At 45.8% G+C, this 26,671-nt stretch overlaps 1 protein-coding gene across 5 annotated transcripts in view; it reads right to left on the reverse strand.

Annotated features, from left to right (window-relative positions):
• EPHB1 (EPH receptor B1) overlaps nucleotides 1–26,671 on the reverse strand; it is a 623,986-nt gene that overhangs the window by 254,247 nt on the left and 343,068 nt on the right. For all 5 annotated transcript variants that reach the window (XM_074405896.1, XM_074405895.1, XM_074405894.1 and 2 more), the window contains one exon: nucleotides 20,186–20,867. In XM_074405896.1, coding sequence (XP_074261997.1) covers nucleotides 20,186–20,867 — 682 coding nt within the window. The remainder of the gene's footprint in view (nucleotides 1–20,185; nucleotides 20,868–26,671) is intronic.

Here is a 26,671-nt window from a genome sequence, read left to right on the forward strand (position 1 = left end):
CTGCCCTTGGAAAGGGCTGCAAGACCTGAGACCACAGGGTGTGCCACAGCTGGAGCTCCTGCAGCAGGGCACATTCCCAACCTAAGCAAGGTGAGTAACTGTGCCAGATTTATTCATGGTCTGAGTCAGACTCCAGTGCCTTATTGCTGGAACACTTATCCAGGCTGTGGAGGGAGCAAATTAAAAAAGCCAGACCAACCCCCGACCAGGCCACAGACGGGCAGCTGAGGCCCAACCTGGGATGTGCAGGAGTCCAAGCCACCTCTGTCAGAGCTGCCAACCCACCCACCCAGACTCTGGGGCCAAACAGGGCTGTCACAGGCAAGGAAGGAAGGCCATTTGGCCTGCTCCCTTTCAAGAGAGGCCTCAAATTCACACTGAGTGAAATACACTCACAGGACTGAAATAAGAAGTCAATCCACAACTTCAAATTCTGTCCCATTATCCAACCAGCCTGCCTCTTGGGCCCTGCACAGGTATACATTTTATAAGCCCGGCAAGTCTCTTCTCATAGCATAACACACAGTATTGCAATTTTTGTGTTAAAAGTATTAGTTTGTTGAATGCAAATATTACTGCAATTTTTATAACCTTGTTTTGACATTACCTCTTGAATATATTTATAATATTACATATTATATAATTTATATAATATATATTATATATTTCCAACATATATACTTATGTATATATAAAATATGTATTTTTATATATCAACACACACACACACACACACACACACACACACACACTCTTAGAGAAAGACCCCACGATGCAACTGCCCTCTGTACAGTTCAGAAGCCCCACATGCAACACTGGCTCAGAGCAAGGATGATCTGAAGGAGAAGAACAGGAAGGGGAAGGAAGGGAAAAGGACAGATGAAGAGAAGCTGCTGCTTCTCTTTGAGGAGCCCCGGGAGGCAGGTGTGGCTGTGAGGACTGGTCCACACAGGGGAGAGGCAATTCTCAGACAGGCGAGTTTCTGTTTCTGATCTGTAATTAAGACCTTCATTTAAGGAAGACATTTCAACCAGCTCTGCTTGGGCTTTTTTTCTAGGAATTATTGTAAGTGTTAATGGGAGTCTTCATTAAAGCATAATTTAAGAAATATTACAAGTTCAGTTCCTCTCACCCTCATAATTCTGATGACTTAAAATCAGCAGCTCCTCCCACTGAACTGTAACAAATTTATCAAAACAGAGTATTAGCCAACTTGGGCAATCCAGTGCTGCAAATGAGATGGAAATAGAAGACAACATGAGTGTGCTTTTCTGAGAACAAACATAGTATGTGACCCAATTTCAGACAGGCCAGGAGCCTTAGCTGTTCAGAGATAATCACAGAGTAGGGCTGTTTGACAGGATCTGCTGGACCTGCAGGGTATCATGCTGAGGTGGGAGATGGGATGGTATCTAAAGGGACTAGTTTCTCTGCATTGAGGAAGGAGAAAGACCAGCAACCTCTGCAAATGCTTCACACCAGCCCCGACCAGCCAGGGCCTGCCTCTCATCCTATTCCCATCAGTGCCCCCTGCATTTCAAATAAACATTCACATTAAGAACAGTGTTGGATCACGCCTGTAATCTCAGCACTTTGGGAGGCCAAGGTGGGCGGATAACAAGGTCAAGAGATCAAGACCATCCTGGCGAACATGGTGAAACCCCACCTCCACTAAAAATACAAAAAATCAGCCAGGCATGGTGGCAGGCACCTGTAGTCCCAGCTACACGGGAGGCTGAGGCAGAAGAATCACCGGAACCCAGGAGGTGGAGGTTGCAGTGAGTCAAGATTGCACCAAGCACTCCAGCCTAGGTGACAGAGTGAGACTCCATCTCAAAAAGAAGAACCAGCCATTCTCTCTCCATCCATCTGTCCAGAGTGTCAGACTGTTGTCCCGAAGCCCCTCCTATAAATTCCAGAGCAGACCCGAGGGAGACTTAATGTCACGCATCCACTCTACTTGCTACTGGACAGGCCAAGGGCAGAATGATGCCACTGATGAGGAAAGTAAGTTGGAACTCAGGGTAGGGTCAGGATGAAGAGGAGGGGCTCCATTTGCAGGAAGCAAGAATACACTAAGCCCACTCTCAATTTATTTAATCTGCTTCATTTTCTTCTGGTCTGTCTGTATCTTTGTGCTGTTTGCATCTCAGATTCCCTGGGCCCCACACTTGATAAGTTAAGCCTCATTGCTGGAATTGAAGCACTGTTAGCCAGTTGAAAGCTTCCATTCTAGCCGACTTTGCTTCCTAAACAGCTTTCCCCTCCATCCTGCCCATCACCTCATCTATGAGTCACTTCTAATACCCAGGATTGAGGGCTGATTAGAATTTGAGATTATTTTCCCAGGGCGTTAGAACACTTCCTTTCTTTCAAGAGGTATCAGGGTGAGAAAAGGATAAAGCTTATATTTCAAGGAACAAATAATTTAAGACTGAGAGGGGAAAATGGCTTAATTGCTCATGTTCTTATTAGCCTCATTCAATATGGTAGGCGGGTGAGTAAGACAAGAGTTTCGGTGCATTAACTGTGACAAACCTGTTTTGCCTGATGAACGTGTGAGGCAGAGTCCAGCTCGTATCTGATAGCTGCTACCGGCCTTGGAACCCAGCAACTGTCCCCGCACTATGGACCTCTGCAGCCGTGTGGACTAGGGGACTTCAGCCTGTTCATTCTTCAAATATGTGCTAATCATTCAGGATACATCAGTTAACAAGCAGATCCCTGCCCTACACACGCACACGTACACACTCAAATACCCCTGCCCTTGTACAGCCTACATACTAGTGAGGAGAGACAGATAACACACATCACAAATCAGTAAAGCTTACACTATAATAAGTGCCATGAAGAAAGACAAGGCCATGGGGAGAGATGAGAGGCTGTTGAAAGTGATTTGCATTGGGAGTAGTTGTCCAGGTAGGGTTCCTGAGAACATAATATTCAAGTAAAGGCTTGGAAAAAGAAGTCAAAGAGCCACTCACACAGCTCTCTGATGTTGGAATAATTGGACATCATAGGCAAAATGATAAAATGAACCATACCTTAAACAAAAGGTGGCTCAAATTGATTACAGACCTAAATGTAAAACATAAAAATAAAACTTTAGAAGACAGCAGAGAAGAAAATCTTTGTGCTGAGGTTAGGCAAAGAATAATTGAATTTGACCTGGCTCAAATGAAAAATAATTGGTTAGATAAACTGGAACATAGGGATTAATTGGACATCAACAAACTTTAAACTGTTTGCTTTGTGAAAGACGTTGTTAAGAGAATAAAGAGATAAGTTACAGACTGAAAGAAAATATAGGCAAATCACATATTCAACAAAGGACTTACATCCAAAATATATAAGAAACTCTCAAACTCAAAAGACAATAAACAGTCTAACTGAAACTTGTGCAAAAACCTAGAACAGACACTTCACAAAAGAGGATAAACAAAAACAGATGGCAAACAAGCACATGAAAGATCAGCATCATGATTTACTCAAGAAATGCAAATTAATATCACCATGAGATACCACATAGTATACGATACCACACAGATATGATACACTTAGTAGAATGGCTAAGATAAAAAAAAAATACTGATAATACCAAGTGCTGCCGAGGAGGCAGAACAACTGAAACTCTCACCCCGATGCTGATGGGAATGGAAAATGGTACAGGCACTCTGAAAATTGGTCTAGCAGTTAAATATACAATTTCCATATGACCCAATAAGTCCTTGCCTGGGTATTTGCTCTAGGGAAATGAAAATGTATGTCCTCTACTTATAATCAAAAATTGGAAACAATTCACACTCTCTTAAGCTACAAATGGATAAACAAATTATGGTACATCCATACAACAAAATACTACTCAGCAATAAAAAGCAGCACACTATTGATACATGATACAGTTTAGATGAATCTCACAGGCATTATCATGAATACATGAAGCCAGTCTCAAAAGGCTGCCATAATGCATCATTTCACTTCAAAAGACAATACAGTCATGATAAACAAATCACTGGTTGCCTGGGGGTGGAGGGTAGAAAAGAGGGGACTAAAAAGGGGTAGCAGAAAGGAGCTCTTGGTGTCTCGATTGTGATAGTGGTTACACAATTGTATGCATGTACCAAAATTCATAAAACTGTCCACTTAAAGAAGTCAAATTTTCTGTATCATAATTTTTAAAAATAGAATTTAGAGTAACCAAAATTAAAAAACTTTTTAAAAAATTTAAGTTTGCAGTAAGAAGATTAAATAAATGGCTATGGACAAACCCAGAGCCACTTATGACTACATAGATGGCTTCCACTATCTTCAGGGGCTCTACTTTAAAACACTTTATGTATCTATGAACCAGATTGTGTTGTCTAAGCCTCCTTGATATTTACTGGATGTCTTTAAATTTTCCACACTCTCCCCACAATTCTGATATGGTTCAACCAAAGACAGACAGAAATTTACCTCCTGGCTTGTTTAATCATAAAAATGTTGACATCAGCATCCATTTTTAAACTCCTGCAAGGTGCCAAGATCTTTGCTCAGCTCTACACATGCAGATTCTCATAAAGTCTTCACAGCAAACATGAGCTCAATGCTGTTACATCATCATTTAACACACTGAGGCCCAGACAAGTCACTCCATTAATAAACACAGAGCCAGGATTCAGCAACTCAAGCTGCCAGCTCTTAAAAACTATACTCCCATGGCTGTTTTCTCTACAGCTTCCCTGCTCCCCTCCACCCTCTGCCAGCTAGTTGCATGGTACAGAGACTCATGTCCTTGTTTTCTAGAGAGGTCCTTGGACAGAGCCAAGATAGACTGCTCTGAGGGTCCAGGGAGACACATCTGTGTGTTAGAGACAGGTTGACTGAGTGTGGACTCCTGAAAAGTCCATTTTGAGACCTCATCTCAGAATGAGAAGATGTTTTTCCAACACACTCCAGTGGGATATTCTTCTCATGTGCAGCCATCACCTTAAAAGATCACCAGTGAAAGAGGATAAGCCAATTATCATCCTTTTGTCTTAGTCCATTTTCTGTTGTTATAACTAAAAACCTGAGACTAGGTAATTAATAAAGAAAAGGAATGTATTTCTTACAGTTTTGAAGGCTGGAAGGTCCAAGGTCGAGGTGCTGCATCTGGTGAGGGCCTTCTTGCTGGTGGGGACTCTGCAGAGCCTTGAAGTGGTACAGGGCATCACATGGTGAGGGACTCATCAGAGATGGCCAAAACGGTAACAACACAACCATTGCAGCATAGTTATTACAAGATCCACTCTTGTAATAACTAACCCATTCCCCTGATAACTCATTAATCCATGAATGGATTAATTCATTCATGATTGCAGAGCTCTCATCATCCAATCACCTTGCAAAGGTCCTACCTCTAAACACTGCTGCATTGAAGACCAAGTTTCCAACCTACGAACTTTCGGGGGACACATTCAAACCACAGCACGTTTCTTTCCAAGTTCTATTTCCTTTTCCTTTCTTTCTCCCCGACTAGTTAGTACCAATGTGTGTCATGATGGGGCTTCTACTTCTCTCGTTTTCATTTTTTTTACACTCACATGGAATCAGAAAATGAACTAAGTTTTTCAATGTGCATAGCACTTACTTAAAACTCTTTATATATCTGGGCCATCAGTCCATTCATCTCATGCCTGGAGAAGATGCATCTCTAGAGGGGTCTAGTCACCATGTGTCCCTCCCTCTGCCTCACAGCTCTCCAAAGCTGGTCCTTCTGGGATCTCCCAGCCTTTAGAGTGAGGCTGGTTGAATAAAGCACAAGGTGGCTCTATTCGAAGCTACGGCCGAGCTGCCATGCAGATGCCCCCATCACTGGTTGCTGTGGTAGCCAGAACCTTCTTGAACATGAGTGGGTTTTCAGAACTCAGGGCCAGATTAGGGCCATGTTCTAAAACTGTTATTCCCCTGGCCATGCACTAGGCCGACACTATGGCACAATACATCAGGGCTGCTCTGGGCAAAAAGAAAGGCAGGAATACAGATGGAAAAAGAAATTACCAGGTGAACCAAGAATATGATAGAATGATGGGGGCAAAACTCTGAAAGTCTTGACTTGTTAGGGGATATTTTCCAAGCTGGGACTTCCTGGTGACTTAGCTGCTCCTGCATGGGCAAGCTCCCTGACTGGGGAAGCCAGCCCTGCTTGGGAAAAGAAGCCACCAACTGCTTACTCTCTATCAGCCAGAACAAAAATTATCAATAAAAGGATACACTTAAGTGTCCCTAAATAGGAACTCTTGTTTACTGGGCTATTGAGGGAGTGAAAGACAAGAAGAGCCAGAGTAGGTGGAGGCTGGCAGTGGGAGTTCCTAAGAAACTCTCTGTCATTTCTTGTTTCCTCCCCTTTTAGGATAAGAGGTTAGACAAAGCCCTCTTTGCCATTCTGAGGAAGCTTTGTTGCTTAGTTTGTCAAAATATCCTTCTGCAGCCCCGTGAGGACCCCCTCCTTGTCCCTTTTCTCACTGGCTCTTAAAAGCCGGCTGATTTGCACGGGGGCTGGACTCTCTGTTGTGTCTCTCTTCCAGACTCACTCTCATTCTCTTGCTCTAATTAGCAACTGCTTTAAAAAATTTTTGTATTCTCATTCAAAGGCAGAGAGGAGGAGGAGAGTGAAAAGGAGAAAGCAAAGGTCTGTGTGAAAGGAGCGAACAGATGGCCTCTCCCTCGCCCCTCTGTGTACCCAGCGCAATGTTGGCAAACAGCACACAGCGTCTGTCTACAGAGCCCTTTGTGGCCCAAAAGGAAGGGCCAGTGCACGGCTACAGGCAGGGAAGGCAGGAGACTGGGAGAAAGACCTCAAGAGGCCTGGTCACTGAGGAAGCAGATCAGAGAGTCAAGGCCACCAACCTCTGGGATGTAGAGGTACAGGCAATTCTGCCTCCCAAAGAGGTGGTTGTGTGGATGTCCAGTCAGTGTGGCTTGTGCACCGATGCTATCAGCTCTCTGAATAGTCAATCGGTAGCCTCCAGGGCTGCAGAAAGTCCTCATGGTGCAGGTGGGGGCGGGAGGGCTGCTGCACTGCTTAGACGTGGTTAACTCAAATTTAGGGTCTCTCTACAAGAAGGCAGAAAGATAGTCGACCCTTTGATGGGGGTCAGGGAGAAAAGGAGTGAAAAAAATCTATCTCCACAGATAAAACACTCTCCAAAATAATTGTTTTTATTAGAGGAAACTCTTTTTTTTTTTTTTTTTTAAAGGGACCAGGGTCTCACTTTGTTACCCTGGGAGGACTCGAGTGGCACTATCATAGCTCACTTCAGCCTCAAACTCTGGGGTTCAAGCAGTCCTCCTACCACAGCCTCCCAAAGTGCTGGGACTACAGGCATGAGCCACCTCGCCTGGCCCTAGAGGGAATTCTTAGGGAAGTGGGCAGGATAGGTAGGCAGAGGTAGGCAGCGTAGGTAGGGCAAGGGAAGGAGCAACATCATCCTGCGAGGTGGAAGCAGTAAGTCACTCTCATCGGGTATGTACAATTCAACAATGAACAGCTTTGGCTACTGGTTCTTAATGAGTATCTGGAAAGAAAGATTCAAAATATGTTCGAAGAAAAGGTAGCTTGAAAGAATTCTCATAAGCCAAGAATAATCAAGAATGGGGCTGAAGAAACTGAAGGAAGCAAAGTATGTTCCAGAAAAATAGTGAAAATGAAGAAGCAAGGCATCTTACAAAGACACTTTAAAATTTTTAAAAGTGACTGTTCTTTTTAATTATCTTATTATCAAAATGTGTGATTATTAATCATTTTCATGATAAAATCACTTGTAATATTTGCAACTGATTCAATGGTAAACATTGATTTCCTGTCTTTTACTATTAAAAGAGTTAATTTTCAAAATTGCAATTCACATCAAGACAGACTCCTAGAGACAAAATAAAAATGAGTGGAAATAGCCATTCATTAAATGAGTGGAAATAGCCATTCATTCATTAAAGTTCTACCAATGAAAAGCATTTTTATTTTCCCTCTTTTCAAATCAAGTCTGGAGAGAAGACAGGTAAGAGGATGGAATCAATGGAGGAAAAGAAGAGAAAGCAGAGTAGACAAATTTGACCCAAGATACAAGGGAAAAGACAAACAGAACCAGTGAGAAAAGCAAAGCCAAGCCTGAAGTCACAAGGGCCTCCACATTCAGATCCATGTGGGCATGTGTGTGACAGACCCAGAAACCAAATGGAGGCCCTGAAATCGCCTAATTCCCGGAACAGGCAAATTTTTGCCAAGTTCATGATTTGGCAGAGTTCTTGCATATTCCATACAATTTCAATGAGAAGCTCTATCCATATTGTGCAAAGAGCAGATTGTCATTTTTCCACTTGAAATACACACGTTGCACTGACCTTATGTCCTCTGTCAAACTGAGACATTATCACCAACTTTTAGTGAAAGAGTTTCACAACGCACGGGCTTGAGACCATTCTGTTGTTTTTGTTCTGTATGTTTGTGCACAATGTGTCACTATATTGGACAACAGACAGACAAGGCCTCTGCCATCACTGGTTACTGCCTCCATCTGGTTCTGCCATCATCACCTCCACAAGTGCATGCCTTGTGCCCGATTCCTCCCCGGTTTCTTCGGAGCTCCCTTCACTCAGTGCTGCTGGGATGTTTTCTTACACATCCTAATGCAAAGACTCTCTCTTTTCAGCTCACACCCTCCTTCCACAAATTTTGTTTTCAGTGTGATCTGTTCTGTTTTCATTTAACAGATGGCACAGAGCAAGTAGGGATTCAGAGATGCATCAGGCATGGCCATTGCCCCTGAGGAGCTTTGGGAGAGGAGGAGTGGGAGTGGGAGCAGGGCATGATGATGCAGGTGACAGGTGCAGTGACAGTGACTTCAGTTTACTCTCACCAGTGAGTATGATCACTCCATGAACCTCCTGGTTCATCCCTTACCAATGTGAAATGAACACTATCTATGAAGTCCCCAAATGCAGATCAAACTCCAAAGACTTTACTTTGTGCATGTTAGTGAAGGCGCATATCTTAGTCCAAATGAGACGCTGATGCCAGCTCCCATCATAAATCACAAATCTACCCCTAAGTGAATCTTGGCTCTTCTTTAGCTTGGAAGGCATAGGGAATAGTGGTTACCAGCAGGGCCTCAGAGTCCTGTGTTGTATGACCTTGAGAAAATTACTTAGTTTCTCTGTGCCTCTGTGTCGTCAATGGAAAAATGAGGATAATAATCACATGTACCTCAGAAAGCTGCTGTGAGGATTTAAGAGACAATGCAGAAAAAGAATTTGGCAGAGCATCTGGCACATAGTCAGTGCTTTATAAATGACATCCATACCGTATTAGCATTTCTACACAAGACGGAAGCCAATCCAAAAGTGCGCTACATACCCAGGTTATAATTGTCATACAACCATCACTAGCACATGGCAGCGGAATGCAGGGCTATACTGAAGAATGCATAAGCTGCTCTCCTAGTCCAGGTAAACTGGGCTCAAATATCAGCCCATTATCTTTATTCCTTTTTGCCATACCTATATGTGGCAGGTTTTAAATGTATTATTATTTTTTTCTTTAAATTAATTTTTGAACCTATTTACTTTCAAAGAAAAGTATAGAGGGAAGGAGGGAGGAAGGGAAGGAAAGAAAGAAGGAAGGGAAGGAAGGAGCAAGAGAAGGTATAAGAAGGGAGGAGGGGAAGGACGGGGAAAGGGATACTGAGGTAAGTATGAGGTAGGGAGTGCATGGCCCCAGACAGAAAGAGCTGCCACAGAGCAGGGCGACAAAACCAAACAGACATACACACAGCCACAGCAAGCAACAGCCCAGGGCTGAGCCCACACCCCTGGCAGAAACAAGGCCCGGGCTTCAGCAGAGTGGGAAGGTATATGCTCCAGTAGAAGGTAGATACCTGGTCAGGGAAGGGGATTAGATGGATTTGGGGCTGCTGGGGAAGAGGTGGCAGGTCTGGTGAAGGCTGAGGGAATGAAGAGGAGGCAGGAAGAGGTAAGGGATGAGAGCTGGTGATCTAGGAAGGTGTGGCCATGGAGGTGTCAACATGGTAAGCTGGGGACGTTAAAGGAAAGCATGTGGGTGAAGGGACGGAGCCAAAGGGTGAGAGCTGAGAGACGCATGGGGCAGGGCAGGAAGCCCCGAAACAGGCCCAGGGGCAGGAAGAGACGTATGGGAGAAGCAAGATGCATTTGTTAGCAAACCAGGCAGAGTCGGCCTTCCTGAGACAGGACTGTGAGACTGGGGTGGTCTTCCAGTCTCAAGCACCTGCATTTGTCCCATCTGCAGACATTTCACCCACCACAGCTTGGGAAGTGCCAAAATCGGTGGCAGGCATGTGTCAAAATGTCCTAATACTAGAGATGGGCAAAGAGTACATACAGAGTATGATTCAGGGTTGGAGGGAATGGGACAGAAGAGAGTGAAGGGCAGACCACACCCCGAACCGTCTGCAGCACACACACACACCCAACTTAATGCATTCTGTTGAAATGCTTGAGCCTCAGTTCCTGAACGGTGCAATTTATGGAACTTTGCAAAGTCAAATGCAAGTGGGAACAACAATGGGATGCCGTTTCTCACCTATCAGATCAGCAAAGATAAAAATGATTGATGTTTTATCATCTCAGTAAAGGTATAGAGAACAGGAACTCTCAAACACTGCTGGTGGGAACAAAAATTGGTAGAAAATGCCTTTTGAGGGAGGACAATTTGGGAATATCTATCAAAATTAAAAATTTATACACTCTTATTCAGCAATTTTACTTCTGAGAATTTACTGCATTCTTCGTGCTTAGAAAAGTGCTTGGCACATAGAAAATTCTCAATAAATATTCATTGAATAAATAAATTATTTTTTCTCACAGATACTCACATATAGGTGCAAAGACTAATGCACAAAAATTGCTGAGGAATAGCAAAAGAGAGAAAACAACCTAAATGTGTATGGATGACCAATTAAGTAAAATACATCCATGCAATGAAATAATAGCACTCGTTGGAAAGAATGAGGCAGATCTATACGTAATACAGCCAAACTACTATTAAACTTGAAGGTTCACTGAGAAGAGATGCGGGGGAACTAGGTGCAAAGTCCCCTGTAGTGTGCCCTAGGCGAGGAGGAGGCGTGTGCAAATGCATAGACTCTGTAAGAGAATATCGAAACTGACGATGAGAGACCCTGGTGACAACCAGAGTGGAGGAAAACTGACCTTTCACATATATGACCTGTTCAAACATGTTTAATAACAGCAAAAAAGGTAAATTGGATGAGTGGAGATTTGCATAAAAATTCCACCTGAGGGAAGAAAGGTTCAGATATTAACCAGGCTTCCTTGGGAAGTAATGGTGTGCCATTCCTGGAAGTGTCTTAAAATTAGTCTGGGGACCACTGTGGAAGAGCAAAGTAAGTGTCATGGGGTGTGCTTGATTCGCTGTCCTTCGAGGCTTTATGTAGCCGGATGGGGCCATGCTTCATCAGGTTCTCCGGGGCAACAGCCCCACTTACAGCCCAGCATCCTCTGGACATCGCAAACACTTTCTGAGAGCTAAGAATGCTGCACATTCCTGGAAGAAAAATTGCTGAATCTTATATATAAGTATATAGGCCCAGTACCCACTGGTGCCCAATAAGTAGCTGAAGAAAGAAAAGGCATGGGACCATCCAACTCACATGACCTAAAGGGTGGAATCCAATTTGAATGAGGAACAGGCAGGCCAGATCTCCTGAGGTCTGCAAGGAGATGATCACAGGGACCCCCAAGGACCCTACCCTAAGACCCAGTGACTCCAGCTCTGACTAGGAATGTGTGCTGATGCAGGGCCCTGAAGGCGAGTAGGTTACTCCAGACAGAGGCCAGGGGAAAACCAGAAACCAAGATGCCTATTTCCTTCCGCAGCCTTTCTAATGAACTAGGTCCTACCCTCAATGAAAAGACTCATTAGGGTTGGGTACGGCCTTGCTGGCCTGAATTTTCGCCCTGTGATTCCAAGAGGCTTCCTGAGACTCTCAACAATGCCTCCTTCTCACCAACCTCGTCAGGAGCCTATTGTAGGTAAGCAGACTTCTTCCTGACCTCCCTGGCCATGCATACAAGAAGATGAGTCCAACACACCTACAGCTTCACAGACTCATCCTGCAGCAGGTTGGGTGGGTACACAGGAAGATGAGATACTCTCTGTCTTATGGATGGCTTCTGGGACCCAAAGCAGACCCAGCCATACTCTTTTGGACTAAGCCGCATCTCCCCAGGGTTTGCCTGCTCTGTATTATTAAATGGCCCTGGAAACCAAAATGGGGGCTCAACTGCCTTGCCAGGTAACTCGCAATCAAGCTTTGTTCAGCCTGAACATCTACAGCCAGAGACCTATCTTCTAGGGATAGGCAAGGTTGCACCTCTCTCCACATGCCTATCAAAGCCCCGCTGGCAAAATAAGGCTTGTTCCTGGGTGGTTTGCCAGTGTTTGAGGCACATTCCTTCTCCATTTGCAACAGGTCTGAAGTGACTCTTTCCAGTCTTCTTCACCCTACTGCACCGAGGGAGACCTGAGGCCCAGGTCTTAAGGTCCTGTGAATGTAGCTCATCAATGGCCAAAAGCAGCGGAAACAGAACTCAGACTCCCAGAGCTCCTAAGGGCCCAGAACTAAAACATGCCACTACCGGCAGGCTTGCATTCCGTATACTTTTTCATCTCCATGCTTCGAACTGCAAAGTGGTGACTCTCCATCCATGAAAAAAAAGTTTGTGCAGATGTCTGTGCTCAAATTCTGCAGAAAGGGACTGCCCAGCCACAGTGAGAGATGGGGACAGAAAGCAAAGGATACGTTTGACAACAGCCCTGACTGAGCTGAGATTCACTCATGATACACATAAGAGAGACACAACCCCCCTCCTTCCCTCTGCCCTTTCCTGTAAGCTCAAAGCCTCAGACCCTTTTCTTCCCTGGTGATCCTGGGACCGCCCTCTGAGGGGCTGTGCACTATCTGGATGGTTCATAGATGGAGTTGCTCCTGGAGGGATTAAAAAGGAGACGGGGGCCGGGCGTGGTGGCTCAAGCCTGTAATCCCAGCACTTTGGGAGGCCGAGGCAGGTGGATCACGAGGTCAAACGATCGAGACCATCCTGGTCAACACGGTGAAACCCCATCTCTCCTAAAAATACAAAAAATTAGCTGGGCATGGTGGCGCGTGCCTGTAATCCCAGCTACTCAGGAGGCTGAGGCAGGAGAATTGCCTGAACCCAGGAGGCGGAGGATGCGGTGAGCCGAGATCGCGCCATTGCACTCCAGCCTGGGTAACAAGAGCGAAACTCCGTCTCAAAAAAAAAAAAAAAAGGAGATGGCAATAGCGGACATGGAGTCCTGCACAGATGGACAGTGCAAAAATGTGTAACCATAGAGCCACCAGGACCCCAAGAAAAAATAAGGTATACAAACACAAGAGAGTCATTTGTGAGAGACCCCTGAGAGAAGTTCGATATTGCTGAAAACACACGGTGTGCTTTTAAGGATGGGTAATTTTAGCAAAATCCAGTCGCAGAAGTAGAGGCAGACAGTGGCCTCCCTAGACCTGAGTTCTAATCGCAATGCTAACATTAATTAGCCGTGGCTCTCTAGACTGGTGCCCAGAAATGCTCCTTGGCTGCCACCTCTCTGTGGATAAATGAGGCAGTCTCTCAGCATCCCCACACCACTCACTTTGGCAGTTTCAGATCTCAGGGGTCTTCACTGGCAGCTGTTGGTGAAGAAAATGGTGGCATTAGGACCCCTACTGGACCCCTGATGCAGTCATGTTCCCACGACTCACATCACCTCAGTAATAACCATATGATATCTCTGTCATCATCTTTAATAATTCACAAATTAAGTCGTGGATGATCAAGTTCAAACAAAATCCACCTAGGGCAGTTCTCACGCATGGGACACTGCCAAACCAGGATCAGTAGCTCTAACGCTAGCCAGGAAGACTCATGATTATTTGCTCAACATCAATGGAATTTGGGTGCTTCTTACCCTCTGTCTCAAGGGCAGAAGGCGTGCTGCAGAGCACAAGGGTGCTGGAACCTAGAGCTCCCCCTGGCCATCCTCTGTCTCCTGAGCCCGGCATGCTGAAGTGCATGCTGCGGAGGGGCATCCTTCCAGCTCCCCGTGCTGTTGCTCATGCCGGTGTCACAGTCCATTACAGCCAGCCAATTCCATCTGAGTCCTCTCTGGGGGACTCTGGGCAGGGCCACCATGGGGGGCAGAGGAGGCCCGAGAGGTTTCTAAATGAAGTAGCCTGTTGGGAAATCCTATTAAGAAGCTCATGTCACAGGTCTGTGGTGTTAATGACCCTGGCCGACCCTGGCCCTGAACACAGCCAGTCTCCCTGGGGCTTGAGAAGAAGCTGTCTGACTCTGGTTTCCCTCTCACTCACCAGCCAACCGCTGATGGGACTGAGAGAGCAGAGAGGGCTCCTTGGTGCCCTCGAATGTGGCTTCCAGCACTATGGCCACAGACACACACACACACACACACACACACACACACACACAGAGAGACACACACACACACCCTCGTGTTCCTCGCCTTCTCTTTCAGCAGCTCAGGGTCAGGAGGCAGGGGGAGCCCAGAGCTGGGACCAGCAACCCTAAGGGAGATGGAAGCAGGTCCTGAAAACCTTTTTTTCCAAGAAGAGCTAAATTAGACGTATTTTTCCCACTTTCGAATCTTGCAAATTTTTCATCTCAACTCCCCCAGGCTTATAAAGTGGCTCATCTCAGCTGTTCAAGTTGACAACGGCGCAGAAACTGTTGAAAGGTTCAACATGTCCCTTGGGTTTCCAGGCATGAAGGAATTTACATGCAAGTTTTCTTTACTAAAGAAAAAAGTCCCCACTTGGAGACGGGGGAGGACTGCAGCAGCAGCCAGGAAGGAGAGGAGACCTTGAGGGAGAGGGCAAGCACGCGTCTGACAAGAGGAGCGCCTAAGGTACTGCTGGGCGACCACCGGCCATAACCGGCAAGGAGACACCAAGTGTGAAGACAGGCACATCGAGAGCTGCTCTGTTCTGTTAAAGTTGAAAAGGCCCTGCCAATGCCCACAGTTAGAATGGTCACGGGTGATCTGAGAGCCCCCTGGAAGACCCACACAGATTCCCAGTCTAACTCATGCATCCTCATTCCCAGCCCTGATTTGTAAGCCTGAGCAGAAAACAGGAGTCCTGCAGTTTGGACCATGCTGCTGGGGCCAGTAGTGGTACCCCTGGCATTCTTAAGACAGTATCTAGGGACCCAGCTGGTGCTGGTCAGCTGCAGGGACGTTTGTTTCTATAATACCTGGATAGTCAGTCCTCAGATTCTGCCCCTCTTTTCCCTGCCAAGAGCCCTTCTTAGGCTTCATATTAGCTGCGCCATCATGTTGATACTCTGTGTTGTTCAGGGCTGCCCTGTGTGGCTTTCCCCAGCCCCCGAGCCTTTATTCAAGTGGTAGTAATGCTCTGGATACCTTCCTCCTGGTGGCCTATAGGCCTTGTTCTTGGTCTACGCAGCTGCCAGCCTGCTCCTGCAATTCTGACTCCTTCTTCATCCCCTCAGGCACCCAGGTTCATCCTGTCTACAGATTCCAGAAACCCAAGAACACCTTCCCTGACCTACCCTGGGGCTCCTTTCTTCTGGATGCCAGCCACATACATGGTCCTGATCTGCTGCTTAGAGCTGGGGTTCTTGGATTTTTAAAAATCCCCATGTTTGGGCCATATACCAGACTTGCCACCATCGGAGAAAAGGCAACTGGGGATGTCACTGCAAAACCTTTCTGAGGGTTCTCATGCCTGCCCTAGGGTCAAAAATTGTGAGTTCTGAAGACCATGGCTCTCTCGGGCTTGGAGACTCTTCTCTGTCCACTTGGTCCTTCATTTCACAAAGACCGCCTGCCTCAAGGCGGGCCATGCGAGCCGCAGCATTCAGACATGTTAACTGGGCCTTTGATCAGTTGAGGAACAATGGCTTATTCCTCTGTGCCGTTTTCACGGGTCACTGCTTGATGGTCATGGAACTGGGCCTGGGCAGGTGCAGGGAGGTGATGACTGGGAATTCAGGATTCCTGCTGACCTGTGTCTCTGGATGGGGGAATCCCACGCCATCTTCATTCCAGAATCTTATTTTCTTAATAAGGGGGATTCAGAGCTTAAGGACAATGACACCTAGTAACATGTAGCACTGCATGGCTTATAAAATATTCTCATGTCCATTTTCACACACTCTGAAAAATAGAGAAGATATGACTATCAATGGGAAGGGACTTACCTAAAACCACACAGCAAGTTCACAGCAGAGCCAAGATGAAAACCAAGCCCCTATCTCTAGGTTAGTTCTCTTCTACCCAAGCGTACCCTCCTCCTCTTTCATCCACTGCACTCCCTGTGCATGACAGTGTGTGTCCTCTGTAATAGCAAGCTAAGGTAATCCTGAGGCAGGGGCAGAGGCAAGGGAGGATTGCAGGGAGAATTACGCATAGCACTGTTATTTTCTGAGTCCCCAGTGTGGCTAAAGAGGCAGCCTAATGACACAGCTTCTTCTGGCAACTCTGAGGACTCTGTCCTGGGAAGGAAAGCCAAGCCCTGAGGCAGCACTCAGGGGCAGAACAGATCCATGGCACATAGGCACCAAGCTCCAGCTAGGATCTGGCCATTCAGAGGCTGTCACAGCACCTGAGACACCTCCGTGGACACCCTTATGGGGTACTGCAGCCCCCAAGCTTCTAACACACAGATAAGGAGCCGGCCCCTGCCAGGATCCTTCTAACAACAGCCCAGCCGCCTCCTCCTCCTCCTCCTCCTCCTCCTCCTCCTCCTCCTCCTCCTCCTCCTTGAAGTCCAGCTTCAGCTAAGGCAATATTTTAGACTACAGAGCAGAGAGTGAGAGAGAGTCTGCTGAAAGCCAGCTCGGCCTCCCTGGCACAGGAAGAGCCAGACTGCATGGGACCCACACAGAGAATAGACTTAGCCACCAACCTCAGCACGGAAGTGGGGAGAAGGAAGGACAAAGCTATGATTTCTCATTAATCTGCTTCACTATGAGCACAACTTGAAATTGGAGTAGATGGGCCATTTTCCTAGTAATTAACAACCTTATAGAGACACACACATGACGAGGTCAGAGTCACTAGTGAGATGTGGTCAACAGGCTGATGTGACTCTGCCGATGGGACCAGCCTGTGTGTACAGAAAGGATGTCAGGAACAGGCCTTAGGCCAAGGAACCCTCTAGAAAATGCACGAGCCGCTTGCCACACATCCTAATGCACAAGTTCTCCCCACGGCTTCCTCTACTCCCCTCTCACCTATTCTCTTCTCACTGCCCACACTCTTCGTGACAGAAACAGCTCTAGGCCAGGACCACTCTTTGCTGGCTGTGCTGTCTAATTGGTCTCCAGGTGCCTCTGCACAGTCAAGCGACTGGTCACCATGACTTTGACAGGAGGCGGTTTCACAGAAGCAAAGTGAAAGCCCCAAGAATACAGTTACCTGACCATAATGAAAGTCTGTTCTTCCAGAAAAAAATAGCATGGAACCAGAAGCAGAGAGATTATTCCTTCTGCCACCCTACAAAGTCCCAGTTTCACATACCCAGAAAAGATGTATCAAATCAGCATGACTGTATGAATCATAAAACCATCAGCATTTGGCCCAGCCAGGCTCCGAGGACATCAATTCTCGGGGCTGTGTTGGGAGAGAGTAGCTGTTGAAGGCTCACTGTGTCTCACCTGTAATTCTCTGTCATCCACCTTCTCTCTGCTGCTGGCTTTGCAATGACTGTGCTCAGTGGGCTATACCAAAACCACTGTGAATGGCCACCGTGTCCATCTGGAAATACTCTGTGAGCACCAAAATGAATGAAAACCCTTCCCTTGAAGACACACCATGCAGACCAGCAACAAATACCTCCACGTGCACTTCCCACCCCCCACCAAAGAGTGCAGAGTCTTCCCAAGATCACCATTTTTGCCTGAAGGTCCCCCTGCCAGCCATCAATGTCCAGTTGGGCAAGGGGCCTTATCTTCCCTTCCAGGGCACTGAGCTCAGCTAGGATGCTGGGCGACAAGACCCATGATGCCACTCTCCAGTCTCAGAAATATCATCAAAATGTGATATTTTGTGCCTCTGAAGTGGCAAAGTGATGGTGCCATAGGTTTCCCATTTCCTCTACCCTCCAGTGAGTTTGCAATAAGTAGTTTGTAAAGTCAAGTCATGTTCACAATAGCTCAAGATTAGAAATGTCCAACAAAACTCAGGAGGCGATTGAGACTGGGAAGGGGAAATGAAAAGAAACAATTTGGATTTGCATATTTGTCCCCACAGGCCCTCCCAGGACAGCCACAGGAGGTAACTGACAAGCTACACGGACAGCAGAACCCTCTAAAAGCAAAGTTCCAATTAGCCCAAAGAAATAAAAGCCTGTTCCCAGAGTCCCAATTAAATCAGAACCAATCAATGCTTGCTCCAGTTCCTGCTGTTCTGCTTAGGATATAATGAGAAAAATGAGAGTGCCCTAGCCAGCAAGTGTGGTATGGCAGCCCTCGGAAGCCCAGAGAAATCACCTACCCATGCGCTGCTGTGAGCGTGCCTGGCAGCTGCTGCACCTGCACCTTTAAGAACTCAGCCTGGTGCCCTGGTCCCCACTTAGACCCTGACAAATATCAAAGATGGTGACCCTCCCAACCAATGGGACAAAGAGGAGGGCTGTGGGACCAGGCTGAGATGGTTTTAAAACTGTCAACGTTGATTCATCACTGGATCTGGCGCTCTCTCTCCTCTGTTTCCACACCATCCATCATGGGTACCAGAACCAAGAAATCCAATAAAGACACAAAGACACAGCTCTCTCTGCTCTCAGAAGGCCTCAGAAAGGCTGTGTGAGTGCTCTGGCCCAAGCAATTTGCTGAGTCCAAAAGATTCCTGAGCTGATGGACATTAACAAGCCTGTGCCTGGCATTTCCCCTGCAGGTGTTTGGGGAGCAGAGTAACTGGGGAAGTAAACTGGCATAGGCTGGTCTGGTGCTCAGGCAGAGTGGTGGTGACATTAGAGAGGGCAGCTGGCAGGAGGCTCACAATGGAGAGTAAGTTTCTAATACAGCCCCTGAGTCCCAAAGGACTAAGGGCAACCCTAGGGGTACATTAAGACCAAGGTAGTCATTTCTGAGATCTGTATAGGAAGGCTTCCTCATGAAAGAATCACAAACTTTGAAGGTTCTGAACAAAATTTAATATGGGAAAGCAGTCTTCTCTTCCCCAATCCTGGATTCCCCCACAGTCAGCTCCCATGCACTTAGACAATGCATAAGCTGTGGGGCCTCCAGATCCTTCTGTTCACTCCCAGAGCAGACTGAGCCTGCAGTCAGTTCAGCACATTTATTGCCACATGTTGAATATGGGCTTTCTAGGGCTAGCAATGGCTAAAATGAGCACATAGTATCCTGACACTCTCAAACTGCAGTTTGCATCAATCTGTGTCATTTAGAAGCAAAAGTTAATATAACACATGATATAGCCCCACTCCCATTCCAATAGTTTCATCTCCTTCCAGGGTCTGGCATTGAGCCCCTAGAGAAAGACAGCCAAGTCAAAGGGCTTTGAGTTAATGAGCTACATGGGTTCAGTACCAAGTTGAGTGCTGTGGGAGCTGGACTGAAATGAACTAAAATATTTTCCAAATTCAGTCACATCTCAATTACCCTTGAATGAATTGTCCATGGCAACCCAAATTCCAAATTCTCCAGCCCCAGAGCTTAGGGCTGGATTCAGGATATAGGGGTGTGTGTGTGCGTGTGTGTGTGTGTGTGTGTGTGTGTGAGAGAGAGAGAGAGAGAGAGTGAGTGGGGGGAGAGAGAGGGAGAGAGGGGAGAGAGGGAGGGAGAGACAGAGAGATAGAAAGGAGAGAGAGAAACTCAACACTAAATATTACTGACTGGTCATTATTTTACCATCTGAAAGTCCTCCATCTCTTCCTCTCACCATGAATAATAAATATGGACAATCTGGTTGAACATGATTGGAAAATCATCAGGCCTAGCACTGGGAATGAGAGTCCTCAGAGCTTTATAATAAGTCATTAGACTCTCTTCTGTTCCTTTATGACCCAGAACTATTGGTAAGGAAACCTTGCAGATCTGTCACTGCCTTAGATGAGCAGGAAGCCGAGGCTCCAAAGCTTACCCTTGCATGCCACGCTGTTCTCAGGCTCATAGCCAGGCTTGCAGGTGCATCGCCCAATGGGCACCATCCATTCTCCATCTCCGTTGCAATAGAGTTTGATGGGTACGTCCACTTCTTCTGCGTTGGGGATGCATGTGCCCCGAGCAATCACCAGAGATGTGCTCTCTGCTCCTGTCATGGTCTCTGGAAACACTGCAAAATTTTGCACAATGCTGGGACACTTTTTAAAGAAGACACGGACAGAAAGAAGAGACATACAGGCTCCGTAATCCTGAAAAGCGAGGTAAAAACCATTCCGAGTAAGAGGCCCAAAGCTCCTGACTTCCGTGTTTACCTTCATCAGCCTTCCCCCAAAGTCCACCTGGGAGAAGCTCTCATCTGCAGCAATGGTGTCTACTTTGAGGTAGGGGGCCTCAGACCAGAAGGCCGACTTCTTGGTGGCAATGACAGAGTCAGTCTCATAGTAATACAAGTTGAAGGTCTCCTTGCAGGATCCTGGGACATTAGGGAGGCTACTGCAGTCTCTCACAGTGAAGCGCATCTCTGTGTAGATGCGATGGGCCCCCCGCCGGTTGATGAAGGTGGTGAGCAGCCAATTGTTCTGGTTGGGCTCGAAGACATTGCACACCTGGTAGGTGCGGATGGTGTTCAGGTTTTCATCGTAGCCACTGACTTCTTCCCACTGTACATAACCGGCCACAGATACACACATGCAAAAACACAAAATAGAGAGTGAGAATATAAAAAGTAGGCAGAGAAGAGGAGAATCCTGGGGCTAAGGGGCCTTAAGAGCTCACCAGTCCAGCAGCTTGACTTGAGAAATGAACACATCTAAGCCCAACTTGATTTTAAAGATCTCCTTATAAGAAAGCTTCATATTTCTCTTCAGCCCATGCCAAAATATAACACACTTCATTCAAGAAAGTTGTCCCTTGCCTAACCCTTAATGCTCATTCTGTGACTGGCTTATTACATCCATGGGGACAACATGAAGCTTTCAGCCCATGTGATGGCAGGGACTTTATTTTTCACTTCCACAGTCGCTACTCTAAAAGCCAATCTATTGATTAGGAGTCCAATTACTTGACACCCACACCTTGAAAATCCCCATCTCTGAACCTAATTTCTTTATTATGGTGAAATTTCCTTATATGTCTGAAAAGCACATAAATTTAAAGCTTTTCAGAGATTCTCAACAAACTTAAATTCTCACAAACCTTCTCTTTGTGAGAACATCAATATCTTTGAAGGACTGATGAGGTTTGGCTGTTTCTCCCTTCCAAATCTCATGTTGAAATGTGATTCCCAATGTTGGTGGGGCCTGGTGGGAGGTGATTTGATCATGGAGGCAGATCCCTCATGAATGGTTTAGCCCTATCCCTTTGGTGATGAGTAAGTTCTTGCTCAGTTCACATGCGATCTGGCTGTTTAAAAGAATCTGGGACCTCCGCTTCTCTCTTTCTTGCTCCATCTCTTACCATGTGACATGCTGGCTCCCCTTTGCCTCCTGCCACAAGTGAAAGCTTCCTGAGGCCCTCACCAGAAGGAGATATTAGCACCACACTTCATGTACAGCCTACAGAACTGTGAACAAGTTAAACCTCTTTTCTTTATAAATTACTCAGCTGTTTCTTTATAGCAATGCAAGAGTGGACTAACACAAAGACCCAGACTATTAAACTGGTAAAAGTGGAGGCTGCTAAGAAGAACCTTGAAGGAAGCAAGTGAAGCTCTATTGTGTGCAAATTTCAGGCAAGGCTATGATGAAGGAAAATGTTGGAGGGTGCTACTTTAGAGAGTAATGAAAATTTCTTAAGGGAGAGACAAACATGATTCACATTAGAAAAGTCAGCTTCCATTTATAGCAGCCCTGTAGATAGAAATAAGAGAGAAGAACAACACATGTTTAAAGTGATGTCTTTCACTATTCCCAACGACTTTCAGAACTAGGTATTATTATAACCAATTTACAGATGAAAAGACATCATGCAACTTGCTGACGCTCATACAGCTAAAAGAGATTATGAGGGGAGCTACTAGGAAGTACTTTGAATGGGCAAAGAAATTCACTTAAGAACTTCTAGATTATTTCAAAAACAGGCAATGAGGGCTGGAGGGGAGTGGGGAGGGGCATTTAAAGGCATGGCTCCCTTAACTGGGCTTTCTGGAACAGGGGTCAAAGAAGAGTTGCTAGGTCATTCTTTTTTTGTGTGCTTGGAAAAAAGGTAGAAGCTGCCCACATTTGGGAGTGCTCCAGATCCTGGTCTCAAGAACTGAAAGTATTTCCAGGAATATATTTAAACTTGTATTCTGTTTGCTTAGAATAAAAAAAAGAGAAAAAATTAAACTTCCTAAAGTGAAAATGAATTAAGATTCTGACATTTAGACTATTCAGTACTGGTGATCAAGGTAACCAAATCATGCCAGCATCTTTGAATATTGTGCTAATTGCTTATTATTTACAGTGATGGACTTTATCTAGACTAGAATTCTTCATTAACAGAGCTAAAAGCCAATTATGTGTGCATGGGAAATATACTGCAATTGCTTCTTGCAAGGAGTAAAGCCCCCTGTGGAGGACAGAAGCAAGGCTGTCCTCTAAACTTGTGTGAAGGAAACCAAAAAACAGGCATGGTGTGGAGAGGTGGGGAAATGGACACGTCAAGAGCTGACCCTGCATGCCCAGGTCTGTAAAGCAACCTCACTCACGGTCATTCCTGCTGTCTGGGCCTCTGCTACCAAGGCACCTAAACTGTAGTCTATCCAGGGTCCTCCTGGTCCCCAGTCTCTCCCAGGACTCCCAGAGTGCTAGTTCCCTCACCAACTTGAAGTCCTGCCAGTCCCTCACCAACAGATCAGCTCCTGCCAGTATCCTTGCAGCAGTTCTGGGACACACAGGCCATCATGATTCCACCCTGGACAGTATCAGCTCCAGGCCAAGAACCACCCAGCATTCCACCTTTCACTTGATCTCCAACCACACTATTCATGACCCACCAGCATCTCTCCCCACTCCACTCTACCTTCAGCAACGCCAAGGACTAACATCCCCAAACTCACAACTCTGTTTCCAAGTTCCAAAACTGTTCTCATGCTGTGCTTTCTACCTGGGATGGCTTTTTGTTCTTCTATGCCTGAGATACTCCAGCTCTTGAAAATCCCATGGCTGAATGAGATAGCATATCGTGGCATGCTAGTACATCCTCTGTACAACAGGTAAGAACCTGTGCACACTGACCCTAGGGCGTCTACCTCCTCCAGAAGTGAGTGAGCCCTGAGGGGGATGCAGTGCATCCCTGGAGTGGCACATCCACAGTCCATACAGCTTCACAGCACGCCTTGTGCCCAGCACATGGACCTCCCTGTGCCCAGGCCCCATGTGACCCCATGTGGCCACCATGGAAGAGAGATCTCACCTCTGTGGCCTGCACGGAGTATAAATTCACACTGTTGAACCTCACCTGGATTTTGCTTAATTTCTTATTGATTGTCTAGATATAAAATAATCACTTTTTCTGCCTTCTTGAACACTATGTTTTATTCTATTAAAAGTGTTTATTAAAGTTATGTTCTGCTTGCCTGTTTATTTTGCAACCAGGGAGAAGTCACTGACAATGTCTCAGATCCAATTTTTAGATGTCCCTCCCTTTCCATGGCTGTTATAAAACAACATTTTCTCAGTTGAACCTATACAACTTTTGAGAAATTTTTTTTTTTTCTGTTCTGCGATTGTTGAAATACAACAGGTCTCACAACCCATTATTCCAGTTAGGTCTCAGTACACATGTGGGACCCCTCTGTCAATGTACACGTGAAGCATGTGGCTCCATTTAGAGTGGGCATCTGGTCATAGCCAGAGTTCTTGACCCATCAAAGACTAGTGGAGTTCTGCTGTGGGAGCACGACCGAAACCCATCATATGGGCTTCACTTTAGCACTGAAACAGTTAATACCAGGAGGTATTTAAATAAGCAAAATGAGGCCAGGTGCAGTGTCTTAGGCCTATAATTCTAGCACTTTGGAAGGTAAAGTGGGAGGATTGCTAGAGCCTAGGACTCAAGACCAGAATAAGCAACATAGAGAGACCTCATCTCTACAAAAATAAAAATAAAAAATTAACCAAGATTGGTGGCTTGTGCCTGTAGGACCAGCAGTTCAGGAGGCTGAAGTGGGAGGATCGTTTGAGCCCAGGAGGTCAAGGCTGCAGTAAGCCATGCTCGCACCACTGTACTCTAGTCTGTGTGACAGAGCAATAAAATAAGCAGCATGAGGATTTCTACTCTCATGGAGCTGAGATACTGAGAACACTTATCTTAGAAAATGGCACTGATTGGTATTATAAGGCCCAGCAGAAGTCACTGTTCAAACATTAACCACTCTGAGCCTCAGTTTTCTCATCTGTAAAATGGAGAAACATACTGGGTGACCCAGAGTTGTAAAATTCGACAGATCTAATTGAGTCCATGACAGCTCCCAAGGGAGTGATCTAAGCTACTTAGAGGAAATTCAGCTGCATATTCAAAGGGAAAGAGTAGAAGGAAATTGAGAGAAAGGAAAATAACTCCCTGTTGTTGTAAAAAGGCCATCACAGAGCTTCCCATTAATTTCTTTCCCTCTTTCATTCTTTTTCTGTCAGCAAAAGCTCTGCAGGGGTTGAAGAAATAAGTGATCAGAGTAGGCTTCAGGAGGTACACATACTTTCCACAGCAAGTGGTAATTAGAACTGGGGGCCTCGAAGAAAGAGAAGATTTTGGTTAATCGAGATGAGGGTAGAACAGCATCCCCAACAGAGAGAGACAAACGTATCATTCGTTTGTGATATTTGGAGTGAGTCTTATTGCTTTATATTTATACCTCATTCATTCATCAATGAAAAAAAAAAAAAGTCTACTGAATGTTAGGTTTGTGCCAGGCATCCCATTAGCCACTGGGGACAGAACAATATGAAGCTTATAATCTAGTGAGAGAAACAGAAATTAGAAAATTGTTATTAAAATAACTAAATAATTACATTTGTGTCAACTGCTGTGAGGGAAAATTACAGGGAGCCAAGAAAGGGGGTGCAACGGATATACAGAAGATTGTCAGGAAAGACCCTCTGTATGAGTCCGTTCTATGTTTCTATAAAGGACTACCTGAGGCTGGGTAATTTATGAAGAAAAGAGGTTTATCTGGCTTACAGTTCTGCAGCCTGTACAAGAAACATGGCTCTGAGATCTACTTCTGGTGAGGCCTCAGGAAGTTTCCAATCATGGAGGAAGGCGAAGGAGGGGCAGCTACGCCACATGGTGAGAGAGGGAGCAAGAGAGATGCCAGGTTCTTTTAAACCACCAGCTTCCGTGTGAACTAACAGAGTGAGACTCACTCATTACCATAAGGAGGGCATCAAGCCATTCATGAGGGATCCCCTGACGTGACCCAAACACCTTCTGCTAGGCCCCACCTCCGACACTGGAGATCATGCTTTAATATGAGATTAGGAGGAGACAAACATTCAAAGAGTATCACCCTCCAAGCTGAGAGGAAACAGTTAGATAGAAGTTAGCCAGGAAAAGTATGTGCCTTCTAGGAGCAGCATAGAAGCAGAGCCTCTGGGCCCAGGAAAGGCAGGTACAAAGGTCTCATGGTGGGAAAAGCGGCCTGGTGCCACTGAGGAATGAAAGCTGTGTGACAGAGAGCCATAAGAAGCTGAAAGAAGATGAATCCACTTGAGAATTTTGAATTGAATCCTCAGTGTAATGAGAAGTTGTTGATGAGTTAGGGAGAAAAAACACAGGTGATCAGAGCTGAGCTTTTAAAAGCTCCCTCTGATACACTATAGAGACTGGTTTGAAGGGCAGCCTGAGTGTATGGCGGGACAATTGGAGGTCATTGTGGGTGTGCAGGCAAGAGATGATGGTAGGTTAGAACAGACCAGTAAAAACTGAAAAGACGCTTTAGGAAAGAATCTCTAGACCTTCACTGAGCCACGTTTGGGGGAACAGACCAGACTTATGTCCCCTGAACACTCTTTCAGGCATCAGTCCTGCCCCGCCAACCAGGCTTTGGGCTTCCTCGATTCTTAGAAATGCTGATTCTTCACCTCTTCCCTCTCTCTTTCCCTAAAAAAAAGGGGGGGAATTTTACCAGTTTTGCATGTACTACACTATAGATGCCCAATTTCCTATTCAGGATGAAATTTATTTTACCCAAAGCTTGCGCTGGCTCCAGTTCTGGCAATGTGTTCTCACCGCCTGCCCCAAAGCCAATTTCCTAAAGGTCTCCATTCAGCGACTGCTTCTTAGCCTCCACTTCTAGGCATTTGACATGTTGCCTCTTGTATTCCTTCCTGTAATTATCTCCTCCCATTAAAACAACAGCAAAGTATCATGATTTGCTTATCAGATGTGCAAAAAGTTAAAAAGATAAAATGTCAAGTCTTGGTAAGAAAGTGAGAAAAAGAGTACTGACCAAGCTTATTGGTGGAAGTATAGACCAGTGAAACCT

This window comes from Saimiri boliviensis, chromosome 9 (assembly GCF_048565385.1).
Source record: "Saimiri boliviensis isolate mSaiBol1 chromosome 9, mSaiBol1.pri, whole genome shotgun sequence".
NCBI lineage: Eukaryota > Metazoa > Chordata > Mammalia > Primates > Cebidae > Saimiri > Saimiri boliviensis.